The sequence below is a fragment of the Erigeron canadensis genome, chromosome 4, assembly GCF_010389155.1.
Source record: "Erigeron canadensis isolate Cc75 chromosome 4, C_canadensis_v1, whole genome shotgun sequence".
NCBI lineage: Eukaryota > Viridiplantae > Streptophyta > Magnoliopsida > Asterales > Asteraceae > Erigeron > Erigeron canadensis.
In genome coordinates, this window is record NC_057764.1 from 43,942,672 (window position 1) to 43,956,585 (window position 13,914).

General features: G+C 32.4%; 2 protein-coding genes across 2 annotated transcripts; both read right to left on the minus strand.

The window, feature by feature from the left end:
• Nucleotides 1-654: 654 nt before the first annotated feature.
• Nucleotides 655-945, minus strand: LOC122597692 (late embryogenesis abundant protein Dc3-like). Its single transcript, XM_043770262.1, has one exon. It carries the CDS (start codon nt 943-945, stop codon nt 655-657), a length of 291 nt encoding a protein of 96 aa, XP_043626197.1.
• Nucleotides 946-3,558: 2,613 nt separating this feature from the next.
• Nucleotides 3,559-11,678, minus strand: LOC122595662 (lys-63-specific deubiquitinase BRCC36). The gene is made up of 10 exons (XM_043768077.1): nt 11,351-11,678; nt 9,756-9,881; nt 9,176-9,263; nt 8,849-8,934; nt 7,290-7,505; nt 6,074-6,234; nt 5,451-5,609; nt 4,839-4,919; nt 4,700-4,754; nt 3,559-4,068 (listed from the first exon to the last, which is right to left on the minus strand). The coding sequence occupies exons 1-10, from the start codon at nt 11,459-11,461 to the stop codon at nt 3,874-3,876; spliced, it is 1,278 nt and encodes a 425-aa protein (XP_043624012.1). The 5' UTR covers nt 11,462-11,678; the 3' UTR covers nt 3,559-3,873.
• Between the last annotated feature and the right edge of the window lie 2,236 nt (nt 11,679-13,914).

Below are 13,914 nucleotides of genomic sequence, written 5' to 3' on the forward strand. Positions count from 1 at the left end.
TCATCTTTTAATTTGTATCCCACATCAAAAATTTTGTTTTTATTTTTATTGACACTAAACTTTTAGTTTCTCAGGTTTTCATCATACAATTTGTACACAGTTATGGTTTTACTCGTTTCTGATATATAATAATTTTCATCATGCTTACATATTATATTTATGAAACATTTAAAGCATTAATATAGTTATTATTGTGTTCTTATACGAATTATTATTCCTTTACATTATTATTAATATTATTGCTAGATATTTAGTTGTAATTCATAAAGTTTGAGTTCGAATATTTGACATAAATTTGCCAAACTTTATTGTATATTCTCCGCTTCCTCAAGCCCTCACTTTCTCACTCAGAAACTCGCCAAAAACGTATCCGACGACAACGCCCGGGTCAACGACTAGTTTTATATTAAAAAATAAAACACCTTATTTTAAAATCCATATATATAAAGCAAATGTATCTTTATTATTAGAAAATAAAATAAACGTCGTTTATTATAGAACGATATACGGCAAGTACGTACATGCAGGTACCTCGATCGCCATGATGACACCCAAAGTCCCAAATTAACCCAAAAGCAAAAAAACGTACCTACAGGGATCACTGGGACGACCCGACCCGGATCATTACAAACAACATAAAACCACAATGCTCTATTACAAATTAATTTCATCATCATCATCCTCGCCATTTCCGGCCATTCCAAAAGTGTCTAATTTAACTTTCTCAGCAGCCCCTTGAGCCATATTTTTCACTTGCTCGCTAGTCCTTTGTATCACCCCTCCTCCAGTCTTCTCTTTCCCGGCCTCCGTCGTCTCTTTTGTGGACCGGCCCATCTGTGTTGCCTTGTCTTTGGCAGTTGCTGTGTCGTCTTTGGTTTGTCGTGTTTTTTCTTCAGCTTGGCCTTTAGCTTCACCTGCCCTGTAACTCTGTTTTTGAGATGCCATTTTTCTTAGTTATTCTGTTTTTTGAAGTGTGTATTTTTTTTTATTATTTTTTTTTTTTTGTGAAATGTGTATTTTTGGGATCGATTTTGGAAAGATTGATGAATTTATTTGGAAAGATGGAATGGGGTGTTTATATAGGAACGGTTGAGGAGTAATAATGTGACACGTGTATCAGTTTGTTGACGCGTGTAAGATATATGTGGCTACTTGATGCTGATTCGCTCATTAATTATGGATTTCATTCTTTGTTTATCTTATGTTATCCTACTGATCGATCTGTGTTTTTTCAAGACGGTGGTAGACAGAAAGTTCAATATATTAATCTAAAAAGAGTTTTTTATTTAGTTAGAAACTGATATAAATTATTAAGAGTAATTACGATAAAATGGATAAATGTATCTTTCTGTTACAAAAGTTTTTATATATATGGGTAACACAATAAACCGAAGTAGAGTAGATGAATGAATTATACATGCATACTAATTAATGGTATGATGTACTTCCCATTATTATAGCTTAATGGTTGAGAATCAATTTTACATACCTGAAGTCTCAAGTTTAAGACATGAAAAAGACATTTAAAAAGAATTTTATAAAAGTTTTTCAGTGAAGCAGGTTTGAGTCTTGCAATCCATACCTTTCAAAAAAAAAAATTAATGGTATGCTGATAACATATGTTTAAAATAATTTTTGGAATTTTGTTGTATATATTATTACATTATTAAACCGTTTTGCTTGGAAATAAAAATGTGACATGTGTTCAGCCTTGGGAGGAATAGCCTCTCATCATATTGCGGCAGGGACTTTGGGCATATTAGCAGGCCTATTTCATCTTAGCGTTCGCCCGCCCCAACGTCTATAATCCTTTTAAACCAACTTAAATCATTAATAGTTTTACTTCTATGGCTAAAAAAGAAACATTTAGTTCCCAATAATTAAAAAATGTACATTAGCATAGTCGTCTTTCATCGAATTTGTCACATGGGCTACAAAATTAAAAAGAATAACACCTACAACATCATAATATTGATAATGAATAGAGTAAAACTAATTAATACCCCTCATTCTCACAAATCTTTGACCAAGTCTAGTTACTAACCATCAAAATCAGAAAAATGTCTCTCATCCAACCATAATATGTTAATTGCCATATATATATATATATATATATATTAACGCATTGTGTTCTTTGATCTTCCACAACCTCATAACCACCAACCATTAATCTTCTTTGACGTCTCTTCATATATAGAATATAAAGAACCATTAATTTCTCATATTTAATTTGCACTCTTCAACGTACATTGAAACGAAAAGCATATATACATGGCAAGCCAGCAAAATCGACAAGCATTACTCAGCTACGATAGCAGTGATGATCTTGGACAGGGTCAGGTACGAAGTCAGGCCAGATAATCTCCTTAAATATGCCGTGGTTTGTAGCTTGTATTATACTCCATAAATTAATTCTATATAGGCACATTGATGTGATAACAAAGATGTTATACAACCCCATCTAGCTAGCCCGATGTCACCTATGGTTAGAATCGATTAATGATCAGATAATAGGATGTTATGTTAGCGCACGAAAACACATTATATATCGTACATACATATAAACATGTAAAATATTTCCTTTGGAAAATCTTTCTGATTGAAGCGCAAACAAATATCATCGTCCTTATATAAGCAGTGCGTCACATATAACAATCAACAGTTTTACTAACGTAAATAATGAAATTTTGTTAATCGGAAATATAATTTAGACAACCTTTCAGCTCCTCCACCTCATTTCGTTTAATTTCTTAGCCATCGATAGGTAATAGCCTGATTTGTAATGTATTCATTCTCTTGTTACAGCTACACAGGGAAGACTTGGAGTCGGAACAAACAGAAAGTTCCAGTCTTATTAATCAGGTAATTAAATATTAACCTTAAAAATGTTGTTCTAGAATCGAATTCATTGTTTAGCCAAAAAGTAATCACCATATTGATTTCTAAAACCCGTAAAAGTACAAACTCACATTTTGTTATCGTTTATACGAAGCACATTTTAGGATAAAGTATGTTGTGTATTGATGCAGTTAACGTACGTACAAAAATATAAACTTGACATGTTAATGCAGACGAGTGATTCAGTCAAAACAATGGCATATGGGGCAGCTGACATAGCTACCGGAGCTACTAGAGGTGCAATGGGTCTAGCCCAAGGCGCCGCCATGGGCGCAGCAAACCTAGCCCAAGGTGCAGCTACAGCTGTTAGGAATACTCTTGGAAATAACCCAGAGAGCCACAATCTCCATACTCCCCTTCCTAACGCACAGCCACAACATAATCCCAGATACTGATTCGGATTGCACTACTTTGCTTCGTTTGATTTCACATATAATGTCCGGATAACTTGTCCTTCCTCGTAAAATTAGGGAAGATCTATCGTTATTGCATTGTGGTTGACTTTGTTTGGAACGGAACTCGTTTATTACTTTGACAAATTTATCCTTAAATCAAAAAGAAACTCGTGTAAAAATGTATTTACTATCATGGTTTTTGGTATTTTTACGAGATTAGGGAACATGTCCTGTGTCAATACTTGCATTTGGCGACTAAACTGCGTGAGGTTAAATAGTTATAACTGAATTGCTCAGGAAATGATGGTACAATGAAAAGACTTACAAGTTCAAAGTCAATGGGCAATGGTAATATAACCAGCACCAACAGTCGATTCACGTTCTACGACAAGATGTTTTCCATTTGACGATTCAATCCTTAATCAAAAAAATATACATAGGTAACTCGATCGCCATTTACTGTCCAGTCACTGCCTAATGAAACATGAATCTGATATCTTACAATTGGAATTTCCAAACCACTGATGAACAAAAAGCTGCAGCATATGTCAACCAATTAAGAGGTCACATCTCAAAACAACTAAGAAGCTTTTCTACTACGACTACCAGAACCAGAAACAGATCTCGCGTTGTTGGATTCAAAGGGACTGTACAAATCCTTAGGAGATCCTCTATGTCCATGAGTTGAAACATTACGTGGAGAACTTGAACTTGAATCAGCCCCTCGTGCACTTTCCTTTTCCAGAATTTTGGCTTCATTTGCTAGCATTCGCAGCTGGTTCACAAGATAATTTGCATGTGTATATCATAAATATTAATTAATTAACAATCCAAAATAAACTTCTGCTCATGATATTTTTTTCATACTTTTTTAAAAATTCTGGCAAATTACCGTTCTTACAGGAGTGTTAAGGATTATATATTTCCGAAGTGTGTATAGAATAAAAAAAGTCAACTATGATGCACAATGGTTAAATCTGCAACAATAACTAGAAAGGGCTCAGGTTGAAGTGTAACACTTGGGTGTTAAACTAGAAATATCAAACTGGATGGATCAGATGACTTGGGTAACGAGACAGAAAGGACTCAGCTTGAAGCAGGTCATTTTTAGCACTCATCAGGTCGGGTTGGGTTGACCCACAAATTCTTTAGTGGAACTCTGAAAATTTCATACATAGTTCAGACGTTGATCATGGTTACAGAAACAATATACGAGTAATTAAAATTACTTCATCAAATAAAACGATTTAGGAGATTGTATGTACTGAAAAGAGACTTTGGGCAACTCTCAACCCACATCAAATAGTCATCACTTCTAACTTAAACCAACATGAGGTGGTCATGCTATTAATCTACATCATGACAGAGCTAATAATCTATACAAATGAAAGAGTATACTTTCATACCCGAATTTCATTTTCTGTTATACGGTCCTGAAGTGCATTTATGGCAGGACTTAGGCTGCAAATCAAAGTTTAATATCATGAGATGAGATGATAAAACTAATACGCCATTTCTCATAGAGGAAGGATGGTAAATGCTAACCAATATTCCATTAACTTGCAGATAGAAGCTTGATAAGTTGAAGTATGATGAATGAAAGAAAGCGGGTGGACTTTCCCGTCCCTACATCGAATAGAAGATGGCCATAGGAACAAGCAGTATATATAGAAATTGCAAATGGGTGGATCAAATAAAAGGGTGCCTAGTATTGTGCTAGCAAGAGGTTGGGTTGACATAAAAACTTGTTTGTCCAAGATTTCAGCAACTTTTTTATATATAATTATGGTGTCAAAGACAAATTATATAAAACTCATAATGATAATCCAACTGTTATTGTGCTAAGAGGTTGGGTTGACATAAAAAACTGGTTTGTACAAGATTTCAAAAACTTTTTGATAAATAATTATGGTGTCAAATGACAAAAAAAATTAATAATTCATAATGATAATCCAACTGTTTATTAATTAACTATGGTGGTTTAATGCATTAAGATTGCACTTTGAGCAGCCTTTGACCTGTTACTAATTTAGCTGGGGGTTTTATCTTACACGTTTGACATAAAACATGAACTGAATAGACCCATCCACAAGTAAATGGGTCAAAATTGCCATTTGATTATTATATATGATGATGTGGTAAAGTATCATATTTTACCTCATATTTTGGAGGATTGCTTGATGGTATGCTGTCCGCTCCTCCTCATACAACACAGATTGTAAATCAGTGTATGACGCCAAAGGTGAGTCAAGACTGAGAAGAGACAAGGTTGGCAAAACCTGGAGGGGAACTTCTTTCCGTACGTATTCTGCACCACTGCAGATATAAAGCCAGTTTTTGAGTTATGCACATGCAATAAAAACAGAACAAAGGTGAAGAAAGCATAGATGGGGCAGAGTAGGTCAAAATTGCCACTTTTATTAATAATTGTCATAAATCCACTTGGTTTTTAGTTGGCTGGTGATTCTCATGCTTTAGCCTTTACTTTCATGAATGGATGAATGAAGTAGGATTTTATACATGAAGTCTTGCTGATAGTTGTATACTTTACAGATGTCCTTTTGCCAATAACGAAGTTATAAACTTAGAATAGAAAAAAAAACACTACTTAATCTAACAAAGACTGATTGCCAGGCACTAACACAACTGAAACCAAATGCCAACAGTAGGTTATAAGTCGTGGGTAAATTGATGGCATTTTATTAACCCAAACAAAAATTACAGGTTTACTATAGTCTATAGAAGATATTATGTTAAAGAGAAGTATGAACATCATGTACCTCATTTCCATAGTGGATCGATGCATCGCCTCTTGCATACTTTCAGACATATCCATGGGGTCAATATCAACTACTGAACTTTCTATGTTGCCAGTAGGGTAGTTCACTCCTCTATCTGCATTTGCAAAAAACCCTTTCAAAGCAGATGATTTCCCTCCACCCTGAAAAATCATATGGATTAACATGAGCAAAGTTAAAGCATAATGACCTATAAGCCAATAAGGTATGTACTTAGATGGAAGGTTTGTATCAGAAATCCAAGCTAATAATTCAGCATTAACTCGCAAAATGTTCAGTCAGAAAGTATCTAGAGCACCACCAAATAACTCCGTTCTGTGGATTGACTAGAGTAACTTTCAAAAAGACAGATACACTTAAAGCATCAGTGGACTCTTTATAATAAAAATTTTATGTAGATGGGCACAAAGAACAGGTGCATAATCAATCATCCTGAGAAAAGTTGATCCAAAAGTTGCATAATGGTTAGGCTCGATACAATTTGCTCTATTCATAAGAAAGCCAGGTTAAGCCCGACAAAACTACCGCTCCGGGAGAAAAGAATAGCGGTTAGGCCCCACAGTGGGGTTCCTTTAGAATTTATTTTTTGTAGTCTCAAACCCCATTATTAAGCAGCCAATGTCAAAAAATCCTGATCCTAGGCAAAGCATCAGATTCAATTAGGCCCAATTACTCAGTCCTACAGGCCAGGTTCCTTGAGCCCGATATGTTAAACTGTTTTTTCCATGTAGAAGAGATGTGAAGTTTCGGTCTCGTATACATCTTTCATGAGTTGATAAATTTACAAGCTTTGCGCATCTAATCTGAGGTAAATTCTTAATGAAGTGACTCAAGTGATTGTGCACCGAAAACTCATTCGCACACCACATACTCTTGCTGTGTTGTTGTACTCTCTGCTGTTAATATTGTACCCTGAGTGTGTAATGTAATATAAGTGGTGTACATACCAGAAGCCACCTTTTTATGTAAGAAATTGTATCTCTCTCTTCAAAAAACTATACACTTACAGATTTTATTTTAAAACTTACAGTAACTTATATTAATACTAAATATTTTAGTAACTTGTAATAACTAATAGTTCAAAGATCTTAAATTCATCATGCTACGGGTATAAACACTTAATAAGATGTATGAGATTTTCAGAGAAAAAAAAAAAAGATTTATGGACTATATCTGCAATCAAAATCAGGCAATATACCTTTGAAGCTCCTACAGCAGCTTTTGAGTCACCCGTGTCAAGTTCTAGACAATCTACCCTTGTTGAACCAGAATTTGTGAGTGAATTATCTGTACTTAACGAAGATTCCAGGTCTATAACTGAGCTCTTATTTATAGGAGATAGGGGAATAGGTCTTAACACATTATTTTGCTTTCCATCTAAGGACTGAAATGCAGTCACTTGTATTCTTCCAACCTGATACCGTTATAAAATCGTTCAAATTATACGCGTCAATAAACTATCTTCTTTACAGACAATAAAAGTATATGATTGAGTCATTTTACACACACCGTCAATTAGAGGTGGCAAAACAGGCTGGTTAGGTAATGGGCCAAAATGTATGACTTTTTGTAGGGGTTGATTGGTCGAAACACCTTTCGCCTAAAGAAAATTTAATATTTCACACAATTAATGTACTATATAATTACAAAAATTGAGTTTCAAAACTAATCCTTCTTTTAAATGAAAAACATTTAGGAGGTTACATACAAAAGAATCACAAGCTATGCAACGTATCATCCATTTAAACTTTTCTTTTGCTGAATGTTAAAAATATTGTATAAAAATAACCCTCAACCAGCCCCATTCAAAAGTACATAGGTCAAAATTTCCCATCCTACTATTTAAAGATATTAGGATTGCCACACACATCGAGAGAGACAAAAAAAATACTACTCCAGAATTTATCTTCGAGTCACGTGTGAAAACTATCGTAATGGGTATTTGGGTTAGCTTATTTTTATGGCTTAAGCTTATTTACAATGAGCAGCTTATATCTTATGGTTTATATGCTTACAAGCATTTTCTGAGTTTTTGGATTTGCTTATGTTATATATAAGCTGATAATCTCTCTATGAGGGCTTTGTAAAATGACCAAAAAGGACACTTAATAGACTAAATAATTAGTATTTGAAATAATAAAGTTTATGAACAATTTCTACAGGTGTACAACTTTGTCATTTGCAACAATATACTATCATTGTTTGAGTTCAAGACTTCAATACCAAAATCAAAGAAAAGAAAATCAAACACGCATACAAATTTTTTTGAAGAAAGGTGCATATGCAACTAGGAATATTTTTTATTGAAACTTGTTTCGTACTTGTAATAGTTTTGAAAGCAAGAAACAATGATGACCTTTAGTCCTTTACAGTGTGTGAACGTGTAAATAATTAATGAGATTGCACTTTTTATAGAGTGGAATTTGTGAGATGTTCCCAGGAAAGTGCACATAAAAATTTAGAAAGACAAAGACGCGGAGCTAATAATCAATGGCCATGGCAAAATAAGGGTGCATGACTGCATGTAATATTCCATGACCTACTTAAAAATAATCTCCAGCCCTTGAAAAAGCTACCAGAAATGAGCTTACAAAAAGAGGCTCAAATAAACCCACAAGCCTAAGCTAAACTATAAACTAGGTATGAGCTTGCTGTGAGTTTATAAGCAAATAAGCCATATAGATAGACTCAATCCAAACACCCCCTGAGTAACAGGTTAGAAAACAATTTCAACAAAGTTGTAGTTGAAGTTAGAACCTTATATTGATCTTCATTAAAACATGAAAAAATTAATCCTATAAAGCCAGAATCTAGAAGTTGATACATAGCCTGAGTTCGCACATCTGCAGAAGCAATAAACACGATGATACACATTAATTCAGATTCAGATTAAGAAAATAAATACATCAACATAACAAAAGATGATAGATAAGCATTATACTTTCCACTCTAACAATAACAATAGTACAAGTCACTTAAATTGACATTGGCATAAATAGACCTTTTTATTCTGAAATGAAAGACTGATATGACAGCAACGTATAAGTCTTCTTATTAGACTAGTAGCGGTATACAAACACTTACCAACATGAGAAGGGAGAACTGTGATATGCGGATGCGAGTGGTACCAGCCAATCACTCGTGTGGTTCTTCCGGTTTCCACAGTCATTTTGTGTAACAGAGTTAAGTAAACAAATACAAGCACTTCTCACTCTCAACTAATTACAACACAGACAAATATTCATATATTTATTTATTTATAGGATGTTTGGAATTTTGCACCATTATTAAGCACTTTCAAAATAAGCACTTCCAATGGTGCTTAAAAAAAAGATATTATTTCAACACGAGATTAGTATATAAGAACTAGTTTTTCCATACAAACACTCAAAAGTGATTACTGAGTTATTGTATTTAGAAAACACAACAAGCCAATAAGCACTTTAAAATGCCTAAGCACTCTTTTAAAGAGAAATATTACCCCTCATATGGCTGTTATCAGTGAGGCAATGTTTCTCCGGTGCATTTATTCAACAATTTAACAAGACTAATGTTAATGCAGTTCTGAAAACTTTTATTTTTAACAGAAGACGAACAGTAACAAATTTAGAAAAACTGATGTTTTTAGTAATAACAAACACAAGTGAATTCTTATAAAGGATATCTCAGCCTGAACTGATGCAGCTGTCAACTGCTCAGGATTTGTCTCAACACGGTCCTTCTGCCTATCAGAACGTGGTTGTGGCAATGCTCCCCAAATCAAGGCAGTCACACTTCCATTCTTGGAATGCTGAAAGTTGCATATTTCCATTATTATTGGGCATTAAGGAGATATTAAAAAAACCAATATATACTCCTCAACACAGAACCAATGAGCAAAACTACAACATAATAAATTCACTACAAGATTCCCCATATGGCAATTTAATAGCTAAATGATGGTGTGCAATATTGGTTCCAGTTAGCAAATCTAATCCTACACAAAAGTAAGGGAGTCCGCATATTTTGACCAATTCAAAGTGAAAAATAGAGTTGCTCCATCAGCAGAACTGTCATAAAGTTGAGCCTAAAGGTCCTGATTCAAGATAAATTCATGAATCATGAGAAAGTGGAATTTCTTTGGGATCTACTGCAGGTCTCCATCATTTAGAAATTGGCTAATCAGTGATGATACATGCACATGTACTTGATGCCTGCCAAACAACAGGAGTAAGGGACCCAAGCCCGAACAAGTACAGAAGATTGGCTTTTTTAAATAGTGGCCTGGTATGACATCTATACCTATGAGAAAAATATATGGTAGTTCAAAGCAAAAAGTAAACACTCGAACACGACCAAAATTCTATTTAAATTGACCATAGAGACTTCAGCCTAGCGATATTCAACGTGATTCATAAACCAAGAGATTGTGGGTTCAAGGCTTGTCGTAGACCAAATGTAAATATATATGAGTATCTGTCTTTCTAAAAATTAAAGGATAAAAAGAATGATCTATTTAGGTTTTCAGTCTGCAAACTTTCGACACCGCTCTGCAAAAATATGATACTCACATGAAGCCGCCACTATGTTTTGAAAACATGATAAATTTATATAAAAAGACCATCTTGAGTCTAGGCATATGCAATGTGCTATGTTACAACTTGGGGGTAGAGATAGGATATCCAAAGAAGACCCCCACATGCCACAACTTTAGGACCAGCCTACCCGCACATAGCTTTGCAGATATCGTGATGTTTCCGAAAATGAGCGAAAACTCTCCTTAGTGGGCCACTAAGTCAATCTTAACAATGACTTCCACAAACTATCCTTGGGAAGGGGCGTATGGGTCAGTCAGCATCGCCAATCATAAAGATTTTGCGAAAGTAGTACACTATCAAAAAACCCTGAGACTAAATCAAACTGTTAACCTTCCTGTTAAACTAGTTGTGCAAAAGTTCCAAATTTGTTATATAACCAAACCACATTTAAGTACCCGTGTAGCACATACAAATAATCAAACATAACGAACAAACAAGGTGGCTTGGGATCAGTCGTTCCGATATCCTCAAAAAGGTCTCTGGTTCGAACATCACTAGGTAAACATCTTGAGATTAGTGGCACATCTGAGACAAAAAGATCCTAAATTGATGTGAACCAATTTAACAGCTAAACCTTTATTCCTCCAAAATTATGCATTAAAAACATACAAACCCTAAGGAAAAGAGTAAAAAATACTATATAAACATAGTGAAAAATGTATAAAAACAAGAAGAAAAAGACCTGAATGTCACCAAGCAAAAGGCCCATGATTTCTTCAGTTTCGGTAGACAATGCATGAGTGAGACACGTCATCCATACATCTTCCCCCATTTTCACACTCGTTAACGACATTTTTTCTTTGTTAGATTATATAAATCTGTGAGGTCTAAATTTTTGTTAATTAGGATTGAGCTAGGGTTACCGATGCTAAACTTTTTTGTGTGTGTGTCGGTTGTTGTTGGTGGTGGTGGTGGTCGGGAAACGTTAGGTAGGATCGCCTCGGTGTACAAAGTACGAGGACCGCTGTGGGTGGTGGCTATGACTTTGGGGGTGTGTGCGTGTGTGTGGTTTTTTGGTCAAGTGAGTGAGAAAGATTTTAAAAAAAATCTATTTATTGTTTTTGTTAATTTTTTTTTTTGAAAGGTTATTGTTTTTGTTATAACTAAATTATTGACCCGCATAATACGCGGGTATTCATATATAATCTCTTATATAAATAAAACAAAATTTTTATGACATCATTAAATTTTAAAAAATGTTTACACGTCATTATTAGACTCCATTCCTATTAATTATATCTTTATTATTATCTTGATTTATGACATCATCCTATTTAAGGTTTAAACTTAGTTAATAATTTATGATTTTTTCTTTTCTAAGCTTAAGTCTCATGTAAATTAAAATATAATTATTTAATTTATTTTTTTAAACGACTTTCAAAATAATATCACCATACCTTTTCGTCTTAATATTATCAATTAGTCCGAGTATATTAAATAAAAGACAATTGTTATGACATCGTCATTTTATAAAAATAGCTTATTTGTCATCTCTAAATTCTCCTATTTAAGGTTTAAACTCTTTAGTTAATTTATGATTTTTTCTTTTCCAAGCTTAAGTCTCATGTAAATTAAAATGTAATTATTTAATTTATTTCTTTTTAAAAGACTTTCAAAATAATATCACCATGTCTTTTCGTCTTAATATTATCAATTAGTCTGAGTATATTAAATAAAAGACAATTGTTATGACATCGTCATTCTGTTAAAATAGCTTATTTGTCATCTCTAAATTCTTTCTTAAAGTTTAGGATTTTTTTTTACTTATGGTATACGTACTTTGCTTCTTTAAATTTATTTCATTTTTTTTATATTTATAATGTACTTTTCTATAAAAAAAAAAAATATAAGTTTTTTATTTTCTTTTAAAAACTTTTATATTTTATACATTGTCTTTTAACTTTCAATAATCTAAATAATTTTATTCTAAAAGACTATTAACTTATCCTCATATTATGCGGGTAAATAAGTTAATTATATTTATTCGAAATATAAGGTATAATATTCCGAGGTTATGAGTATGGTTGAACTATCCCATATTTTTTAAACATTAACGTAACTTAATATTATAAAACTTTTATTAAGAAGTCCGGGTTGAACTCGGGTTAATTAGTTAGTTAATAACATGTTATCATTTCATGACATCATATTATTTGATATAAATAAAAAAAAGTAATAAATATTTGATTTTATATATAAATATTTGATAATTTACATAAGATGAGCTATTTGATTTTAAATAAGAAAAATCATACAAATATAATTTTTTTAACATATTATTTATTCTTCAATTTCATATAGTAGAAAATATTAATTTCATGTAATCAAAATTCAGGGTTAAGTTTGAAACTTAAGATTGTTTACAAAGTCAACATTTATAATTTCATGGTATATAAAATACAAAGTCAATATTAAAGCTATTTGATTCGGTGAAATTTGAAATTAACTTAGCCTTCAATTATATGTTATAAATACGTATATTATAGTTTCAGTTGATATATGCATAACATAAAATCAAAACTTACAAATTAAATTTTATAGGTAAAGTTTATTCTTTTAAAACCTTTTCTAAATTTTTATATATACTTTTATTATCATATATTAATATTATTTAAATACAGAAAGTTATATTTTGTTTAAGATATCTCTTATATATATAAATAAAACCAAATTTTTATGACATCATGATTTTCTAAGCAATGCACACTTGTCATTATTAGAATTCTTTATACCAATTATTTATTTTTTATTGTATTGATCTATAACATCATCTTTGTTTAAATTTTAAGTCATTTTCTAATTATTTATTATTTATAATTTATTTTTTTTCTAGCCTATGGCTTATATAAATTAAAATATTGTGATTATTTTATTTATGATTTATTTCACTTTTATTTTTGGTTATTTATGATGTCATTTTTTCTAACAAAAAAAGTTTTATTTTTATTTTATAAAAACTCTAATAACTTATACATGATCTTTTAAATTCCTGTCATCTACATATTTTTGTAATAACAGTTATTAAATTAAGGTTAAGTCACCAGATGAACAATGTACTTTCCATCGTCATTTACATGGTTGTCCATTAAACTGGATTATTGATGTGTATCACCCATAAACTTTTCATTTTTTTACATGGTTGACCAACTGCTAACCTGATGACCTACTATAATAGGTTAATCTATATTTACATGGTTGCTTATTGAACTGGATTACTAATGTACTTTCCCTCATTTACATAGTTAC